The sequence below is a fragment of the Aythya fuligula genome, chromosome 3, assembly GCF_009819795.1.
Source record: "Aythya fuligula isolate bAytFul2 chromosome 3, bAytFul2.pri, whole genome shotgun sequence".
In the NCBI taxonomy this organism is placed as follows: Eukaryota; Metazoa; Chordata; class Aves; order Anseriformes; family Anatidae; genus Aythya; species Aythya fuligula.
In genome coordinates this window covers 78,428,829-78,449,942 of record NC_045561.1, presented here as the reverse complement: position 1 = coordinate 78,449,942, position 21,114 = coordinate 78,428,829, and the positions used below count along the sequence as shown (strand labels likewise).

The 21,114-nt window shown below is 43.0% G+C and overlaps 1 protein-coding gene across 6 annotated transcripts in view; it reads right to left on the bottom strand.

The window, feature by feature from the left end:
- NCOA7 (nuclear receptor coactivator 7) overlaps positions 1 to 21,114 on the bottom strand; it is an 86,797-nt gene that overhangs the window by 46,731 nt on the left and 18,952 nt on the right. For all 6 annotated transcript variants that reach the window (XM_032183746.1, XM_032183751.1, XM_032183750.1 and 3 more), the window contains exons 2-3: positions 18,784 to 18,915; positions 411 to 664 (exon numbers count right to left, since the gene is read on the bottom strand). In XM_032183746.1, the coding sequence (XP_032039637.1) occupies positions 411 to 664; positions 18,784 to 18,833 (304 nt within the window). In that variant the 5' untranslated portion in view covers positions 18,834 to 18,915. The remainder of the gene's footprint in view (positions 1 to 410; positions 665 to 18,783; positions 18,916 to 21,114) is intronic.

Sequence of the window (21,114 nt, the reverse complement as noted above, 5' to 3'; positions counted from 1 at the left end):
AACATGTAGTTAATTTCCTTACTTGTTCACACTTTAACGGACAAACTGGGATGAATCAAGACTGAAGTCTTATAATAATGTACATCATTTAAGAAACAACCCAATGGAAAAAAATGAACTCCAATTTCATAAAACATTGGAGAAAGTCTAGAAAAACAATTGCAATAATAGACTTAACTGTTGCCTGTAACACTGTATTTTAGAACTGAGAAACAAGAAATGCTTTTTCTTTAAGAACCGGAAGGGTAAAGTTAAAAATAGAGGATACGTAGAACACAATTTTGTTTGCTTTTACAGACAAGATATCCAGAGTCAACTAACCTTTGAAGGAAAGACCATAAAATAAGAGAAAAATACATTAACAAGCTATCAAAGCAAATGCATTTAAAATTACTCTACTGATAACTCACCAGTACTATAGTATCTTTTAAGTTCTGTGCGCCTGATGTCTTTCAGTTGATTGTATTTTTTCTTTTTCTTTTCTTTGTCTGGAGCAGTTTCCTTTTCCCCAGAAAATTTACAGTTGTCTTCAGAGGAACTGATTTGGTCCAAAATAACTTTACTTCCATCATCTTTCTCAGCAGGAGTTTTGGAAACAGGAGATCCAGGTGAATTGGCAGAGACAGTCTCAGCATTTTGCTTGGCTTGCCTCTTCTTTTTCAAACTGTGCATAAAAAAAAGAAAACAAAACACAAGATGAAGACATAGCTAACCTCTGCAAACAAGTTAACTCACTTGCTAGCTTGATTTTTAAAATGAATTGAACATCAAAATTGCTTGTAACTTTGTAAAAGCCAGACTTTGCATGTGTATCTCGTATTATTCTAGGGCATGCTCTTCAATCACCGTATCACCACATATAGGTTATCTTTTCAAGAACAATTTTAAAAAAAAAAAAAAAAAAAGATAATGCTTTTGCTGTTGTTTCCCCTGTTCCTCTTCCCTAGTAAAAGAAACAAAGAACAGTCAAAAAATTGTTTTTAAGCAAATACATCTACCTTTAGAAAACAGAACCATGTTTTCAGGGTGAAACTTAAAATAAAACTTCAGATCCTAATGTATAATAATACAACACCTAACAGTAATTTCATGGTCAACTGCTCCTGCTTTATAGAATGCTGCTTGTTTTGATATAAACTTGTTATTTATTTCTATTTTGTCCAAGGTTATCTACCAGTGGCCACCCACGCTAACCGACATGTGCTCTTGCACAGCTCATGTCACCTGGCATCCCGAGTGCCACCAGCAGCTCATTCAGCAGCGCGACCCATGTGGTCGCAAATGATTTGCGCATGAACATTTTCTGGACATTTGATCTCTTTTGAGAAAAATGTTAATGCCCTGCCAATAAACCTGACAAATTACCACCAAGAAGAACATTAAAAGCCTTAAAACACAAGCTCAAGTGAGAAAGATGCTTCAGGAATCCTAAAACCATTTTCTGCTAATTCATCGTCTTTGCCATGGACTTTCAGGAAGAACAATGCTTACTTTTTGGGCTGAGGGTCAGGATCACTAAAGTACCTTCAGTTACCACTTGTGTAAGAACCACTGATGCATTCCACATGGAACAAAAACCTAATGCTTCTCTCTAACACATTCACTTCTTAGTTACAAGGTACCTAAGGGAAGAAGTAGTAAATGAAGCTTGTTGAGGCTAAAAAAATCAGCTACATGCACAGTAAGAGATACAGACAGAAAATACAGACATCCAAGGATTCACCACAAATGTGGAAAGGTTACGTGACCTCCAGGAGCAGTTTAGGGAAGTATGGAAAAACTTAATGGTTAATCTGAGAGATGGTTCTTTCCACCACTTACATACTCTAACAATATATTTGTTTCAGGCTACTATATAAAAATAAATACACAGAACAGTGAAAATTGTATTAAGACATTTTAGGCTACAAACCACTTTTGTTTACTTTTTGGTGATTTTTTGTTGTTTGTTTGTTTTTAAAACCATTAAATCCAGTTCCCAAGTTTGAGACTGCTAAGCAGGGTCAGTCTGACAGGCCACACGTAACCAGCGTTTCCCAGCGAAGCATTCCAAAAGACAGTCTCACAAAAGCAGTGTCTGTCTCACACATCTCTATGCACATTTCTTAAATGCTTTCCACTACCTGCAGCCAACTCAGTAGGGACGGGTCCTACTTGCGCAGAGGTTTCCTAATTGCTCAAACCACAGATCTGGGAGGCAGGCAGTAGAAGCTCACGCTCTGCACAGCAAAACAGGTTCTGTATGTGTGAAATTTTACAGACCAGGTCCTGACTACATATGAAAACAGCCTACAGAGACTTCTGAAAGATAAAAGTGAATACATCTATGTATCAGATGAAATGCTTTGTTTAGATTAGAGAAAATTTGGGTGTGCAAAGGAAGCTTATCTTCGACTAATAAGGCACAAACCCGATCAAAGGCTGCTCTAACACCTGCAAAACATTGCAGTTGCATTGCTTATACAATGTCTATAATTAGCCCTGGTAGAAGCCTCTACAGAGCAGCCTGCTCCACTAAAATGACACATCCTTACCTCGTGGCTGAACTTGGTTGCTGCCTTGTAAATGAGACATGCCCCTGAGTTTTTACTCCGGTGCCACAATGACCATCCTGCATGCATGTGCCGACCCCACACTGCGCATACCACTCACCCTCCAGCAGCCCCAGCACACCACTGCTGCTGCAGATGGGCAGGGGTGCCTGTAAATCATATCCTCTCTTCAAGACGTACGCCAGATTTTCAGCTAATGCCAAGCCTGCTCGTCCTGCCCACTCTTCCGTTTCAAGGCAATGACCACCCAACTCCCAGAACAGTGACCCTGAAAAAGCACTGGATGAGGACTGAGTACCTGTGATGTTCACCACAGGAGCAGGAGTCACTGCAGCTGTGCCTGGGGTTATGATCTGTGCTGACAAGATGCTGCTTTTTAAGGTTTCTAAAGCCTGGCCAAAATTACCCCAATTTACTCACTCTTCAAAGACCTCAGCTGTAATTCCCTAAGGAACCAAAAACAAGCCTTCAACACCACTTAACCCTGTAAAACCAGCCTCATATTCACTACATATTTTGCCTTTATTAAGTACACCCTCTTAGAACAGCAAAACTGAAGTCCTGTACATGCACAAGGCAATTCATTACCAACATGCACTGGCAGAGCGCTGCAGAGATTGGGCTGTAGGCACCGTGGCAGGAGAGCCACTGCATATTAAACAAAACTCCATCCCCTTGGGCACCCCTTCAGCATCTCCCACACCAGACGGCAACCCCAGGAAGGCTGTTTAGCACTGACTCAACTGAAATGCCCAACAGACGGTCAAATGGGAACTGTGTATTGCTCAATAATTGACCACAGGCAAGGAGCAGCAGGTCCCCATCGCAGCAAGGCACACGAGCAATCCTGCTCATGCTAAGGTTTTAAACCCTTCCTCTCTTGAACAAGTTGGATACTGAGGGTCTCACCTGCTGCTCTTCTCCCAGCTCTCTGTTATTTCCTACCCTTCCTGGCAAGAATAGTCATGGAAAACCTATTTAAGGACATCATTTGTCAAACTATTCCTTTTTTGACTGCTTTGGAAGATATCTAATGGTTTTGTTCTGAACAAAAGCGTTGTTGCTTCTGAGAGAGGTGGCTGATGCCCCATGCCTGTAGGTGTTCAGGAGGGATTTGGATACTGCCCTCATTAACGTGCTTTACCTTTGGGCTAGCCCTGAAGAGGTTGGGCAGTCGGAGTGGATGATCTCTGAAGGCCCCTTCCAGCCGAACTATTTTTTACCTTACAAGAGCCAAACAGAGCTGAAGGCCACATAAGTAAATAAAGCCCCTCAGTTTGACAACAATGTCAGGTGTTGCAATTAAAACAGCCTTTCAGACAAAACAATGTGCATCTGGACAAAGTATTACTGCAGATGATGTTTGTTTTTCAGTATCACAGTCGAGGAATATGCCATGTTTCACCAGGGAAGTTGCTGAGGAAGGAAGAGGGGGAGAGAAAAAGGGAGTGCTGGAGACAGCTTATCTGCAAAACCACTGCTGTTTCTGAAGAGTCTTACACATCTGCAATTTCATTTAGACAACAGATAGAGCTTTTCATGCTAATTGGTTCTGACAGGCAAAGCACGTCTTCGGTGTTTACACAGAGGCATCGTTTTAGTGCTCCTCAAAGCATTTTCTGAGCAACAACTGATACTTCATTTTCTAAATTTGTCCAAATATGGTTTTCCAGTAAAAGCTTTCAGTCTATTACCATGAAAAATGGACGGCATGGGAGCTTTACTACCAAATCCCATGAAAATCAGGGGGAACTAGTTTCTAATGGACACTGGGAGCTGGCTGCAGAGATTTCTGGCACCTGCTCTTTAGGCTGAACATGGAACAAGAGCATTTTGCAACACAAAGACCGTTCTCATATGATTTAATAAAGACTAGTGAGCTGAAAGGCATAGCATTTCAGAGTGGGCAGGTAAAAGTACAATGTCAGCAGGGCTTGCTTAAATTAAATTGCAACTGATTTAGAAAAAAAAGAGTCTGGGCACTGACTTACAGGAAAAGAGCCAGGAAACATTAAGAAATTACCTAGTTCATCTTCCAGATCAAAGTCTATTTGATTGCCTACAAGAAGCAAATAAACACGCATTTTTAGAATAAAACGGATGGAGTTTCCCATATCACCAAGATAGGTCATTAGTGTAAAAAGCAAACTGATCAGACAAAGGAGAGGTGATGTGATCTGCAAAACTTTCACTAGAAGACTACAAGCAATCAAGAAAACAATGCATCCCTGATATGAGAAAATAAAGAAACAAATCTAACAGTAAGATAACTTTTTTATTATTCTAGAAAATGCATTTGGTTTCAATTCACACTTATTCATCTGAAAGGCCCAACTAGTAATTGAATTGGAACTCATTTTGTGTGTATTCAATACGTAATCACAGATAAAGAGCACGAGGTCCCCATCGATGGTTGTCCTAAAAACCTCCCAGGTTATTAAGACAAGGCTGGTTTTTGTGTGTGTATCTGGCATACCATCAGCATAACACCCTGCAGAGCACAAACACGTTTCTTTTAATTCATTATTTGTGCATACATGCAATAAGGTTAAACAGAAATTGTGAAACTCTTCAACTATTTTAATCCCCTTTGTTCCCATCAAGATTCCTGTAAATTTGCCCTGTGCACAAAATCATATGCACATTTTTTTCCTTCAGAATTAATCATTTTCATCTACATTTTACAACTCTTCACTCAATAGCTGTACTAATTTCTTTGTATGCTACATGCCTTTCTCCACCCATCCAGAACAGCTGTATAAATCAAATTAATTGTGTTCAACAATTACGTACAGAAACCTTGCAGCATGACTGTGCTGTGATCCGATCTGATGTAGCCTGATGAATAAGTGATCTCAGGCAAAGCAAACCATTACTGCTTGCAGAGCCAAAGGAAGTCAGCCTGCTTGCCAGACTGTAACGCCTTCTCCCGACTTCCTCAGTGCAGCTACTTTCACTTCACAACAGCACGGAGAAGTGTTCATCCCCAGTGAGAGATCTCGGTAAATAGTGGCCACCCTGCAAGAAAGCACGCTCCAGCAAACAGCCGCCGCCTCAGGCTGGTGTGCATCCTGTTCTGGAAATGAGTAAGCCACAAGGCTGTATGTTTACAACTGAAACAGACTGGTAGGGGAAAAATAAGGGAAAGCACGCATTTTTGTTAATTTCAGTAATTAATCGGAGGGGGGAAAAACCTATGATAAAAGCAACTCTGAATAAGCTATCAAGGGCATCACACACGGCTGCAATGAACTGAGAAGTGCCCACGCTCTGGCCATACTCTGCCAGTTCATCCCAATGACAACGCACGCAGCAGCTACAGAAACCTCTGGTATTGGTACCACAGGTCAAAGCTGGAAAATTCTACCTTTATTGGAACTCCTGTTACTAATTGACAGCAAATACCAGCTCTGGGTTTTACACATGGTCAGCCATCAGCAATGCTCAAGAAAGGAACCATGCTTCAGGGAGTAAAGGGCTGTACTGACAGTTCAGGTATGTCCATTTCTTCCTGATATTGCCAGTAACTTACATTCTCATGTCCCTTTACCTTTCCCTTTACCTTTGTTTCATCATCTGTAACATGGAGGAAATGATTTGTACCCATGCTATTCTGGAATCCAAGAAAGGCTGTGCCTTCTGATAGAAAACTGTTCTGAGATTAAATGAGAAAATGTTATTTTTTTCCCCCAAGTCTTCTACTGAATCTTAAATAATCTACTTAAGCTCTCTCTTATGTTAATTTTAGATGGGGGGGGGGGTTCACAGTTTCCCAGGGTAAAACTCAAGGGAGTTTTGAGCTCTACAAAAGGTTTTATTTTCTTAAATTTAGGAATACAGTGCTCCCGCAAATAAACTCTGTTTTCCAAGGCATGAAGTATCCCCATCTTTTCTGTTTACTTAGCGAAAGAGGTTATGAAGCATTCAGCACTCCATTGCCATGACAACAACTTAATGAAAACCTTTCCATAGGGACAGGATTTTGGAAAGCTGTTTTAGTCTGATTTAGACATCTATTTAATTCCGTCTTTTAGAGCCTCAGTTACTGCATGCTCTTGAAGAGGAGCTTTAGACAGAATGTAAAATGAAGAGATTTCTCCCTTAAGAGTTACTCCTTTAACTTTGCCTTAAATTCATTGAACAGCATTGTTCGATTAAATCCACACCACAAATCTATCTCGCCGCAAATACCAACCTGACTTTTATCATAATCCCATCCTGCTCCCCCTCTTCTCCTTTGCTAACAACGCCAGACACTTCTCATACCATAGTGCTCATGAATCATCCCAAACCCTCTCCTACACACGCAGTGAATTCCTCCCAGACTGGCTCAGTGAGACACTTTTGCTCCATTGGAGCCTCTTGCTGGGGGAGGAATGGCCTTGACTGGTCCCCTTCGGCTGGCGCACGCCGCTCCATCTGCTCCCCACTTGCTGAAGCTCTGCTCCCGCTGACAGCCACGTGTTGGAGCCGCAGAAACCACAGAAACCGCAGCTGTGCTCACACGGCTGAGCTGGACAGTACAGGGAGGCTGCACGGCTTCTGCACAGGACAGTCACGCTGTACTGAACTGCGAAGATTGTTTGATGAAGACAACAAGCACGTGGTCATCAGGCTTGCTGAAGTATGTTTGATCCCCAGAAGTTTCATCAATTCCTCCTTCTTTGCCTCAGTTACGGGTTCTTCAATAAATTCAACTTCCATGAGACCAAAAGGAAGGATCTTTTAGATTACTAATTGATTAAATAGGGAAATAAATGCAAGAATTGAGAACTTCAGAAAAAAAAAAAAAAAAGAGAGAAGCCTACAGGATATTAGTAGACCTACAGGAATGTGTATTGCTCAATGCAGTCAGCACTACTCACCCACTTTCTCAGATAAGAGCCATATTTTCTTGAAAATATACTCAGTTTTAGTTTTGATTAAACCAAAAAGTCAGAAGGAAGTTTAATGCTCAGTGACTAAAATAGCAATAAACATTTACAGTGAAGCAATAAAATAGCAAATGAAATTCAATGGTCAAAGCAAAATCCAGGGGAAAGCAACACGCATCATGCAGCAATAATGTTGCTGGGACCCACCTCCAAAAGAAAAACCTAGGGAATGGTATTTCAGTATTGTACCTACAACGCGTATTGGGGTCATAACGATAAATTGTTTCATGTAATACTGCCAGACAAAGTGATAAGCAGCTAAAAATAAATAGCTTAGGCATGCTGCGTTTGCTAAAGACATAAACAGATACAAAAAGCAGCCGTGAACATTCGTTGCGACTGCTCCTTCACGCAGCAGTGCCAGTTCAAAGGCACTTTGCTGAGACTGCAGGGCTGGTCAAACTACAGCCTTCTTTGCACTATCAGGCTGAGATCCTCAAAAAGAGGAGGCCAGAAAGCCAAACCAGACACAGGCTACACGATGCCCACCCAACCCTTTGACAAGAGCACTGAAGTAATTGTGGGATCTTCTTCCCACTTGTCCAGAAAAGGCACTTTGACGATGGGAATGTTTCAGTAGGGTTTGAGTTGTGAGAGCTGGGAGGAGTGTAGCTCTCCCTACTGCAGAAAGGAGGGAAACAGTGGCACTGCTTCCCCAACAGCAGTAGGGAAGAGAAGAAAACACGTTTTTCTTCTTAAAGTAGATCCTTAACTTGATAAATTAAGTCATCTGGCTGACTTTGCCACCAAGGTAAGGGGAATTAGAAAGTAACGATGGCTAAAGTTTCATTATTTCTTTATTTAAATGAACCTTAAAAGAGACATCCTAAGGAAGGGAGGGGACTGAGACCGAGATCACTGATCTGTGCATTAGCTTTTGCTTTTATTTAAGAAGTTACTTTGAAAATTGCCATTCAAATGTCAGGGCTACCTGCACTGCTGCACCATTCTGCACGGCCCGCCCGCCAAGGCAGCGCAACGCCAGGACGCCACGCGGCACTGGAGCTATCCAGCTGCCACCAGCATTTCCCTGCGGTTCTGCTGATCACATCTGGGGCTCATAAGGGATACGGTGCACATGCCTACAAGCTGGTTGCAAACTCATCTGTTCAGGAACAAATTTACAGCACGAAGCACCGTGACACAAGCGGAAAAAGCTTCTATTTAAAGCATTTCAGAGGAGTTATTAAAAACACGTCTCACTATGTGTCTCAGCTCTCCAGCTCACCGTGTGTCTCAGTTCTACGTTTGCATTCATTGCTCCCAAACAACCTACAGGCTGTTTAGCAGGCTGAGCAGTTTAATTGGCTTCTGAAAAGAGCTCCAATTAAGTGACACTCAGCACAGGAGAAGAAACACGCACGTATGTGGAAGATCCTGTGATTTGGCTTAAAGTTCAGAGAAACACCCAGCAATGCTGATAATGGCTGGGGGAAAAGAAGAAGCTGCAGCTTTTGTGTTTGGATAATGCGTGATGTTGTTTCATACAATGGGTATTTCATACCTGAGAACAATAATCCCCCGCAGGAAGCATTTGTATCCACGCTTCTATACCAAATAGCAAGGCACCACCTGGATTCAAAAGGTCACTAACCTTAAGTACTACGATGAGAGGACAGGGCAGGGCTTGCCTACACAGGGCAGTTACATGTACACAGCATGCGTGTCAGTGCAGCTTGTTGTATGGACATACCTTATTGTGAAGGGATGTGGCATGGCCTGACGCTGCTCAGTAGCCACAGCACTATGCCAGTGGGGCAGGTGCTCCGTTACGTTTACAATTTCTCTGTGGTTCTTCTATCACAATAATAAATTACTGTGCTTTCACTTTTAAGTGAAAAATGGTTGGGATTTACCACAGGGAGAAAGCAACAGCAGAAAGCAGATCCTGACCACTGGCAGCACGAAGGAAAAGGGGACACGAGTAGTTCTGATCCACCTCCATGTTCTCTGGACTCCAGGAGCCCAGAGGGCCAGAGTAACAGCTTGGGGAAAAGAGAAGGTTAAAGTGCTCCTGAATTTAACTGCTCCTCTGCCTGGCCTGGCTGGACATGATCCACCGCCCTGGTCACAGCTCTGTTCCTACACGTGGCTCCCACAAACCTCGGCTTCAGAAGATTTGAGTGTGAGAGATCATCTGATTTAAACATGCGACAGACACCTTGAAGCCATGTATTTATAGAAGCATTACCAAAAGCAAAAATCCAGCAGCTGACAACACAGAAACATGATGTTAAATCAAAACCATCAAATACAAGCTAAGTTCAGTGCCTATGCGATTGGCTAGATGCTAAGTCTAAGCCTACTGAATTAAATACAGGCACTCCAGAAAAAAAAAAAAAAAAAAAAAAAAGAGGTAAAAGCCTGAATTTATTACCAGTAGATGAAGTGCTACACAAGTCACATTCTCCATGCCAAAGAGACTGCTGCCCGACAGGAAAGTGCTCAGTGTATTAAGACACTCAGAGCCAGCTCCCTGATTTATGGCTCATTTGCATTACAAAGGGCAATTCTCTTCCTACCCCCTGAATTCCTAACCAATTTTGCTGCTCTCCCTGGGATTTCCTCCCACACAAATCAACAAGAAAAATCCCACAGACCTCAGTGGTGGAGCATCACAGACTCAGAGCACAGTTAACATACGTCCTCAAATTTCAGCTGATCCTAGGCAACAGGCCCTGCCCAAACTACAGAGTAAGGCAGAAAAAAAACACAAACCTACACTTAGAACCCACTCCTTGTAACCGGATTGGCAGGAGCAAGACAGGGCTTGGAGGAATTGCTCCCAAACCCAATCTGGAGGTTGGGTTAATGCTGAGGGCATGGGAACACACCAGCCTGGCACCACAGAGAGACTAATGCCATGAAGAATTGCAGCACAGGCTCCTACGCTGCTCCAATTCCTCCAAAGCCCCATAGAAGAGGAAAAATAAAAAGCCTGCCTCTCTCCAAAAGCACACTCCTGCAGGCATCATTCACTGGGTACACCACCTTCCACTCCAGACGTGCAGCACCATTATCAGAAGCAGACCCTCTCACCAGCCAAGCCAGCACAGACAACATGGCACACAGCAGAAACAAAAGGGCAGGAGCCCTCAGTCACAGGAGCAGACTTCATCTGCGGGCCAAAAATGCCAGCAACTTTTCCTGAAGGTGGATGCTTAGCGCCTTATCGAACCAGGGATTCTCCCAAGCAAATTGTGACAGACCTCCAGACGCTGACTCTGCTCCTTCTCAAAATACTCTGTGCCCTACCAGCCACGAGGCACAAGGCACATGAGAGCTCAGTGGGGCTGCTGTCACAAGGTGGTGGGACAGCCAGGATTTCCTGGAGCACAAACAAGGGATGATCAACAGCACCATGGCAGAAATCAGCCCTGCCAGGCGTCTCCTTAGGTGCGAGCATCAGCGTGGCTGCTCCTGAAAGGGGCCCCCGCTCCCAGCAGCTCCCAGCCAGCAGCACTGCTGCCCATAGGAGACCTGGCAAAACTAAGTCTGTGTGGGACCACCTCTTGTGTTAGCTGCATGCTCTCAGCATCAGCGTAAGGCACAGATCTGCCAGGCATTAGTGCTAGATCTCCACCAGCTTTAAGCAGGCTTAGTTGCTGGGAACAGGGAGAACTGTATGCAGTAGGTCCTAAGAGCAGAAGAGAAAACACTGCTGGGAGGCTGACCCGTGGGCACTACAGCAACGCAGCGCCGTCCATAAAGGTAACTGTAAGTCTCACCTATGCAGAAGGTCATCCTTTGAAGCTCCCACGTTTTTACAGCCTTTGAGATGCAATGTCTTTAAATCTCTCTGAGAGCACAGAGAGAAGTTGCAGGCTGTGCCTGAAGCAGACCTGGCTGCAGGCAGCGTGGGGAGAGGAGGAGAGGAAGACAAAATACATTTGGCTACGTGAGCAGCAAGTCTTATCGACACCGCACAGACTCCTACATCAAAAGGCCTATCGTGTAACTATTTATGTTCGAGAAAAGAGGAGGCTAAATCGGTTTCTTTTCTTACAGTTTCTTTTTAAAAGCTGATAAGAGACACCCGAAGGTCCCTCTGGGAAAAGCAGATATAAGGGCACCATACACTTGCTGCCTAACAAACCAGCTGGGCACCGATCTTGCAAGTTAACCAGTGAAGATTCTGAAATTGCTGCTGTAAGACAGCACGCTTTAAGACTGAAAAAAATGGATCTCTTTTCTCTGCATGTTCTGTGATATGGCCCTCAAGGAAATCAGGAGCATAATGGAACTCTCCCTTTCTTCTCCTTCCTAAAAATAAGGAAACAAAAACCCACACACTACCACACCCCTTTATACAGAACCCACACTGTTACCGAGTCCCATCACATGCAGAGAGGAAGAAAAGAACGGGTGAGGAGATTAACCATGTAACCAGCCTTACGCAGCTCTGAATTTCCATAAATACCATTTATGGTATCAGAAAATTTCAGAAAACCCCGTCTCAGGGCCCTATTCCATCCTTTCACTGAACTCTGTTACCCAGTAGCAGCTTTCTCCTTCGACCATAGGTGACTCCACTACTCTTGAGGACAAAGCACTGCCCAGGACCGGCACCGCACAAGCCACTGTCTTGTTTGTATTTCTCAGAGGAAGCGCTGAAATCGAGAATAATTCACGGGCTAAGTAGAGGGTGATAATTCAGGCTGCTCTTCCGCTCTCACCTGGCATCACAGGATTACAAGACTGCTAATACAAAACAACAGCAGCAGTGTGAGATGAGGAAACAGTTCCTAAGCAGCAATCTGACATTCTGCTGCAAAACATCACATCTACAACACGCTTCAGAAACAGCAGGTGCAATTTTCCACCAACCCTCCTTTTTCAGGTTTTACATCTATCATAAAAAGAAAGCTTTCATTTTTTATATACGTACACAACAGTAATTATATGAGCAACGTACAGCAAATGTCTCTCAAGCATCGAAGGGATCACACCACCCTCCCAAAAAAGCTCTATTCAAAATCTTCCTATGCTGCTGTCTGTGAAATTCTAGATAGTTTTTAATGCCTGAAAACAAGAGCAGCTGCAGAAGACAGCTGAAATACTAACCTACACAGCAGCAGGCAGAAAGTCTGCTAAAAACATTGAAACCCTTCCATTTTAAGTAAGTGGAAGCCAAATAGCAACGCTGCATGCTTCAGAAAGTCGTTTTTATGGCTTCTCTCAGCAGCCAACGTATCAAATTGATCCCGCGCATACACACCTAAATAACAGAGCAAATAATGTGCTTGCACCTATAAATCTGACAGACTGATATCTGCAGCCTTTTCTTAGAAAATAGAACGCCTCAGGCATACACAACGTTGGTCAAAACAATGGGAATAAACTGCAAAACCATTTTTAGTTCCAATAACAGCACTATGAGGTAATGTTTATGCGTCTGGAAACAGAGCTAAGGAACTTCCATTATACAGATGAGCTGAAATGAAGTATTATTTCCTCAAGTCATTTAAAAAAAAAATTATGCATCTCCAGGACCTTGGCTTGAATATTCTTCACACCCAAGACAAACCTCCACGACGGTTTGTTTTAAAAACAATGTGTGGAAACTTTTCCTTCTGAAAGCAAAAAATAAACCATGGGTGCTACAGGAAACCTGCATAAACATCAGCACTTTGGCTCAGCAGAGCAAGAACAATTGCGAGGAGACAACTGCTGGCGAAACTGTAATGCAAGGAGCACTCAACGCAATGAGAGAATAAACCCAGAAAGATTCCAAATGGGTCCGCTTACAGCCTTACTGGTTTGCAACATGCAGCAAACTGACCCAAGGAGTGATGGTGCTGCCCCAGAGCAAGGGTCTGCGTGAGCCAGCCCCCTGCCTCCAGCAGCAGCCGTGTGTCAGCAGCAGGGAAGGAGCACAGCAGCGAGATGGATGCGGGCGGCTCCTTCGCCCACTCCTCTTCAGACTGCAGCTGTTGAGAGCTCCTCAGCTAGGTATCACTGACTCCTACTGCAACCAACTGCAAATGTTTACAGGTTAGGGTAAAGTTAGGTTGTAAACAGCTAACGTTACTGCAACGCTGTGTATGATTTACTGTATTACTTCTTTTTAGCTATTAAAAATAATTTATCGAAGAGAAGAGCTGCAAATTAGAGCTAAGTAACAAGTAAACGATAACTGTACTTAACACTCACACACATAATCTTTGTAAGCCTTGGTTTGAATGTGCAAATCTTAATCTGCATGGATGCAAATTCAGCTATCTAAACCAAGAATCTAAACAAAATTAAAACAAGTTGTGAATTTCATCACTTTCCTTAAATATTCACATCACAAGGCAACATGAGGTGAGTATCAGGCTGTACAACTGGCTTCAGCCTCTGACTGCGTATTAGCAATCTGGAGCTAAACGGAGCCTCTGCCTACTCAGATGGGCTTTGGAGCATGTCCCAGACATTTACGTAGGGTTTTTTTTTCCAGAAGAATGATGCTAACAAGACAACAGTAAACTCAACAAACACAAAGGCACCCAATTCCCCATGACGATGTTTTCCCTAATAGAAGTACTTCATCTTTGACTTCAGAAAACTCTCAGTAGTGACCAAGAAATTGGGAAATAAAATTCATAGGTCCCTTGGAAACTATAAAGAAAATAAAATAAAATCATTCAAAGTAAATATCAGTCTTAACATACATCTCTATAAAGCATTCTTCAGATTAAGATCATTACAGATTAGAGACAACTATTAATAAGATTAACGTAAGCAACTTGTTCTAGTTGTTGAAAAACACCTTTTTTTTTTTTCTCCCCAAATAAAGGATGTATTTGTTGTTCTCTGCTAAGGAAATAGTTGAAAGTTTCTTCACGTAGCAATGACAGATCATGTAAGGCATGGAAAAGGCTAGTTCACAGCAACGAGAGCTAAGAAATACAGAAAACTTAAAACTAAAAAGCCTATTTTGTCACTTGTTCAGAGAGCTGCTCAAATTCTTCCCTTGTGATTTGCCATCTCCTAGAACTTCTTGTCCAAATATATCCAGTAACACAGCACTTTGCAAGCAAAGCAACTCCAGCTTCGAGCTGCACATTCAGTCTTCCAGATTATCAACTTATACTCAATTCTTTTCATGACATGTGTCACTCATTTCAACAGTTTCTTTGTGAAATTTAGTGAAATTTGTAATAGCTATTCATTTTATAATTGTCTTAAAAACTATTCTTGAGAGAAATGGAACTAGGTTTCTATAAGCAACAATGATAATGAATATACCAAGAGACACCAAGTTAGCCAGGGTGGGGGTATCTGCTCTTTGTACTAAAGGAAATATTCCCTTCCTGGGGGCATGAGAGAATAGTCTTGGTACTGTAACAGCTACTTTGTTAACTTACTGCTTTCAGACTGCACCTCAGCACAACAAAATTTGGATTATCTAAAGTTTATGCATTTGTATCACATGTAAATACCATAAGTGAGTGAAATAACTCTGTACTCGATCATATGCAGCTGGCAGAGGAAAACTGAGAGGCTTTCTGCAAGAGCTGAGGGAAGGCAAAGGAAGCACAGCACAGAGGAAAACTGCACGTTGTATCAGGACTCAAGAGCCCATAACCACAGTAAAAAGAACCAAATGTCACAGGCAAGCAATAGCAGAGCACAGACCCAATACACACAGATGTACCATTGTTCATCCATATCACATTGTACCATTTATTTCTGACTGGCTGGATACCAGGAGAGCCTTCAGGGCAAGAGGAGACAGAGCTCTGTTCAAGAGCTGAAGTGACATTGGTCCATTTGGGAGCTATCGGCACAGAAGTAAACAGAAAAGCCTGGAAACACGGTTAAAAAAAAGGCAAGGAAACCTAACTATGCAGGACAGTCTTTAAGTAGGAGTAGCAGTGTTAAATAAGGACCCATTGCTTAAGAGAAATCTATGCATGCATGTTACTCTTCTACTTCTTGCCTGTTAAACTCCCACGAGCTGTAACATCTTATCTGCATAAAGAATCTAAATTGATCTTTGAGAAGTTTCCTAGCGATTTCTATTTCACTTGAAAAAGTGACTTGTTACAGTTCTTGACAACCAAGTCCTTTACCACAACACATGCTGGGTGAAAGGAGCACTTGGTAAGCAGAAGCAATGGATGGGGAAAGCTTTGTACTAGCTTCACTTCCCATGAGAAGGGGTAGGAACCTATTATAAGTGCAGTTTGTCAGCAGGGAAAAACTGCAGCACTGATGAGCATGAAGACCTGCTGAACAAAGATGCAATGGCTGAGTACATCTCTTCAGTACATGAAGCTTACATATTTTATAGGATTTATGTTGAAACCAGCTTACTTGAAACACCGATGTGGGGCAGAGAGATGCAGACAGTTGGTTCTTGTTAACCTCACATCCCCCTGGCAATGCAGGAGCTGGTTTGCCAGCACACTTCCAGGAGGGGCCAGGACTACATGAGCATGTAGACAAGAAGCTGCCTCCTGGTGGGAAGTCAGACCCTTTGGGGTGCTGGCAGGGCCATGAGGCCAGTGCTTGCTCTGCTGCTCATGCCCACACGTTGCCTCACGCTGCCTCACACTGCCAACACAGAGCCCAGGTTTCAGGTAGCAAGCATTTAAGACTGATACTGGTTTAAAGTAAAATTCCCTAAGATGCAAACATCTCCCCTTTTTAGCTAGTGCTTTTGTCCTTGTTAATACCATAACAACCTTTCCCCTCGTATTAGCAAGTGAAGTTTTCTGTTTAAATCCATATATTTTCATGCATAGAGCCCACAAGCCTGCTGTGAAACATTTTATTTCAGCAGCACCGCATATATAAGTTCTTTCCTTTCTAAGCAGAACCCTTCTCCTCAGGCCACGGTAGAGCAGAGCCCTTTCCCCCACCCTCCAGACATGGAGCACAGTTTTTCCTTTCGATGGCAGAGGGTCTAATGTGTTTTCCATTCTCTGCTTTGGCAAGTGGTAGAGTCCTCTCCCTTGAATATTTGATCTCATGCAGACATAACAAGATTACAGTAAATGGGGGGAGGGCAGTCCTTGCCCCATAAGAATGTTTACTGTACATATACCCACCGTTCATATAATTACTTTTTGCAAATACTATTATTACCCTAGGCTCACAAAACAAAAGAGGCAAGGAAAAAAAAACAGAGTAATGGAAGTAGTAGTAACAGAAGTAGAGGGATGCATGTGTTGGGGTATCACCCGAAGTTGCTCTTGGCCTAATAAGCATGAGCTCAAGCTAGCAGGAAAAGCAGGATATTTCACTTAGAACACAAACCAATCTGAACCTAGGGCCAAAACTATTAAACTTAGGTGCTCAAATACAAGGACAGAGCAGGTGTCTGCAGTCTATGCTACTAAACCAAAACTGAGAGCAACAAAGTACCCGCCTGAGTAAATTATCTAGGCGTGCCAATACTGGGCACCTAATGTAGACAAAAGTTTCCAACTTAAGTCAAAACTAACACTTTAAAAATCAAACAAACAAAACCAAAAACAAACCAACAAACAGTTACTGGCCTTGCTAGGACTGCCTTTGCACTAAAGGCAATACAAACCAGCTAACTGTTCAGGTACTTCTGTGACACTTCCATGGGCCATCGTGTATCATGTCATAAATGTCAGAGCATTTATCTGCGAGATACTCTGGCAGCTGCTTGCTGGAGGAAGCACGCCAGACTAAAACTGCGGGCATGTAAATTCTGTTCTGCTTCTGTCCCTGACTGCTCACCCAGACGATGCATGTGAATGTGAGCTGGGCACAACACCTTCTGACCTGTGTCAGTGTCTATTAAACATGACCAAAGGGTCTGTGATAGCATCCGCGTAGAAACGATACGTGGTTTGCTTAGAGTGGAACTTCCACTTAAGGACCTAAGACCTACACAAAGGAAAAGGATGCAAGCCAGGAGGCAAAAAGATAGATGACCTCCCCATTGCTACACAGCAGGTAAGTGCTACAGCTCCAAACTGATTTCAGGTCTTTTTGACCCTTACTTAATGTCCTGTGCCCATTTAGGAAACGCTGCCCCCGTGAGCACTTGTAAGAGAATAGCCACAGGTGACATAGAAAAGCTGCAAAACAAATTAAATAAAATGTCAAGGAGGACTTGGCTGAAAGCATCTCATGGCAGTTGCAATTTGTTTAGCAGACAGCATTCAGAAAGGACTCAGAACATTCTCTTCAATGCTACAGCTCCTTACTCAGACACCTCTTGAAGATCATGTCTTCCTTAACAAGTTACTTTTTCCTTTATGAAATCTCTTCACATATGTTTTCCCCTATTTGATATATCCTCTGCCTACAGCTGCGACTGTTTATTTCCACTTCTCAGAATCATAAATCACAACATTCCTTTCTGACAATATCGACATAATTGCATTTCTCCAAATGAAAAGCAAGCTACCTGACCTTAACAGGTATCCTTCACCACAAAACCTTCTAAAGTCTTTAGTTATGATTACATGCCACACGAAGAGCAATTTAATCAATACTGCAACTTTTCTTCACACTACTTCTTCAAGGTAGTGTGACAGAGATGTCTCTAGGTGTCTGTAACATACTTAGGCTGGTGTTTTAGCACAGTTTCAGTAACAGTTGTTTAACACAGAGTAGAAAGAGTACAGACTTTTCCATTTCAGTGGTGCAGGAGGTTCCTCAGAATCAAAGATGTTTTTTATACTGATTTTATCCCTCCTCCTATCCCTACAGAAGTAAATGAGCTTTGGTTCTTCTTTTACATCAGAGCTCAGAGATTACTACAGACATACTAAATTATCAAGTAAAAGTTATCAGGAAATTTATGTCACTTTGTTTGAACAATCAATTCCAAATGATAAAAAAGGAATGACTGAAAAAATGTAGCTTGTATTCATATAGATGATAAAGTCCAGGCAGCTTAACCCATCAGCATATAGCTACCTTTTCTTAGCTCACCTTAACCTACAAGATAATACTACTTAATCTGTGCTTTATTTGAGTCAGATAAGCTTTAGGTTTAGACATTTTTGTTTTAGATGTGTTTATTTTTACAAACACTCTCCAGAATGCAATGCTGGAAGCTCAACTTCTGTGCACTGTGCAACTGAGTACCCAGGGACAGTTTTCTGTTATAAATAACAATTATAATTCTAGTTTGTCTTCACTACCCAAAGAGAACAAATCACCACTCCAACAGTAGGGACAGGGCAAGAAAGCACTCTTTGGACACATAACACAGCTCGGGGTTTATTTTTATGTATGATTTTAAAATTGTAAAGCCTTGTGAAAAAGGCAGAGCGGGGAGTTTAATATTTTAATCAGCACTGAAATAAAACCCATAACCTTACCGAGCGAAATAGCCTTGTCTTCGTTCCTTCTTCTCCTCCTTGGTCTCCATTATGTGCACTTAAATGGGCAAGGTGAGCGGCCGGGCGTGATGCTCTTCTTCCCCTCAGTACCTCATATCCAGGTAGAGCTCCCTGTATATAACATTTACAAACAGGAAGTTCATAAATCACCACGTCAACAACACCTGACACAGCGACAAAGCAAAGTAAAACTTTAACTAGTCAATGCTTGTCATGCAGCATCAATTCAGTACACAGTAAGACAAAACACAATAAATGCATTCAGGCCAGTTTCCCCAGCACAGAAGGAGGCATACTACAAAGCAGGTAATCCAAAGAGCAGCAGCAAGTTGTAAAACCCTTGAAGGATACAAGTCTTCTGCAAGTTTACACCAAAACATCTTCTGTGTAGGAAGACTGAGACTGCTCAAAAACATCCCATAGAAACAGTAAAACAAGACGTTGTAATAGTTCTTTAAAACGGCAAAAAATCAGGTTTAAGAACAAAGGAGAGGAGAAAAGAAAAGAGTAACCGAGCTTCTTTACACTGGTTTTACTGTTGGCAACAAGACACACGTTCAAACAGGCATACAGGGAGAAGGCACGGGACCGACCTCCTGCTCTGCAGAGAAATTGCAGAAGCGCTGTCAGACCTGTGCACCAGGAGGTGGGAGTTGTAGAACGGCTCGGCGCTGCCTGCAGTTAGTGACATGCCACAGCAACTGCTTTCAGACAGTCCTGCCAGCAAGGTTCATCCCCTTCCCCTCCCCAATATACATTCAGGCCACCCTGATGGCTTGTACACATGCACACCTTAAGTTAACTTCTTCAAAGTTATTATTTTTTTAATCAGTACCCCAGATTAAAGTTTAAACCAGAAGTTACTACTGAACATTTGAGTCTAATGGACTGTATAACAAAGAAATGGAGATCACGTAACTGATGATTCACAGAAGAACAATTCCTCCAGACCTAATCAGCTCCCATTATTTTTTTCCCTGCATTAGAAGACCACAAGCTACAAGCTACCAGATGTCAACAACAGAGATCACATAGTAACAGTGGATTAATCTATTTGAAAACCCAAAGAGCATATCGTGCTACATTCTTTCAGAAATACTTGCCACAACATTTTCTCCTCATTTATGGAGCCTCAGACCACGGCAATTAAAGTCCATTGCTTCAAAACGCGCATCCCTCACTCATTAATTTTGCACACAGCCAGGAGACCATAAGGAATCTGATTTCTCTGATCTCTGTGCATCAGGCAGGGCCTTATTCTAATGGTCAGTATGTGACAGCACTCTTTGCATGGCAAATTTGCCTATGACATCTTTGGTTTATAAATAGAAGATTCCTTTATCTCCACAAGTTAATGCATGGTGCGGGCTCCAGCAGAATGCAGACGTCTAGCAGACAGCAGCCTGCTCCACTGGCCAGCCTATGTAAGGGCATCGCACACCTCCCCAGAAGTTAGGCACATCCCCACCCTCCCTGGTGAGTGAGAAGTAGGCTCTCAGGCCTTCAGAGCATCAAAAACCATTTCTGTTAGCACTGCATGGTGAGTTACAAAAATCTTCCAAAAGCACACAATTGCCACCTCCATGGCAAACTACATGAAGCTCAAAGAAAGCAACAGATTTTCCCTCCCTCTACGACACGCTGTGTGTGCACAGGAGCACTGAGTGGTCATGTCAGAGTCTCACGTTGTTATCAAGAACTACCAAATGACCAGAGCAGTGAGACAGGACTGATACCACAAACAGAAGGAGCACAGAGGGACCCATGGGGATTAGAACAGGGAAGTGTCAAGGGTCCCTCAAACAGGACAGCTGGAAAGCACCGCATGAATGGCGAGATGCCGGATCTCTCCCTGGGGCCTCACCCTGTGCAAGAGGTGGAGGCACACTCCATCCATCCCTTCTCTTCCTCTCCCATGGTTTACTGATCCCACCCCGCAGAATATCTGCTCCAACATGTCGCTTCCAGATGAAGGGAGCATCACTGACCGAGGAGCCAGGAGGAGAAAACCCTGCCTGCCCGCAGCCCTGCCCTGCCAGTGCAGGAGCAGCACCCCCTGCTGCAAGGTGGGGCGAGGAGAGGGGCAGCTGCTGGGAGGGCTTCTGCCTGGAGCTGCAGCAGGTGCCAGCACAAAGCAACCTGCCCACCGTGAGGTCTGCTGAACTCAGAACAGATCAGAGCAGGGCGCTCAGCAAACAGGAGCCTTGTCCATGGACCTGAGGGAACAAAGGAATTCAGGGGAAAATGGCTTATTTTGGGACTTATTTATTTCCTTTGGAAATAAAAATACACAGGGATCTTGTATCCTGT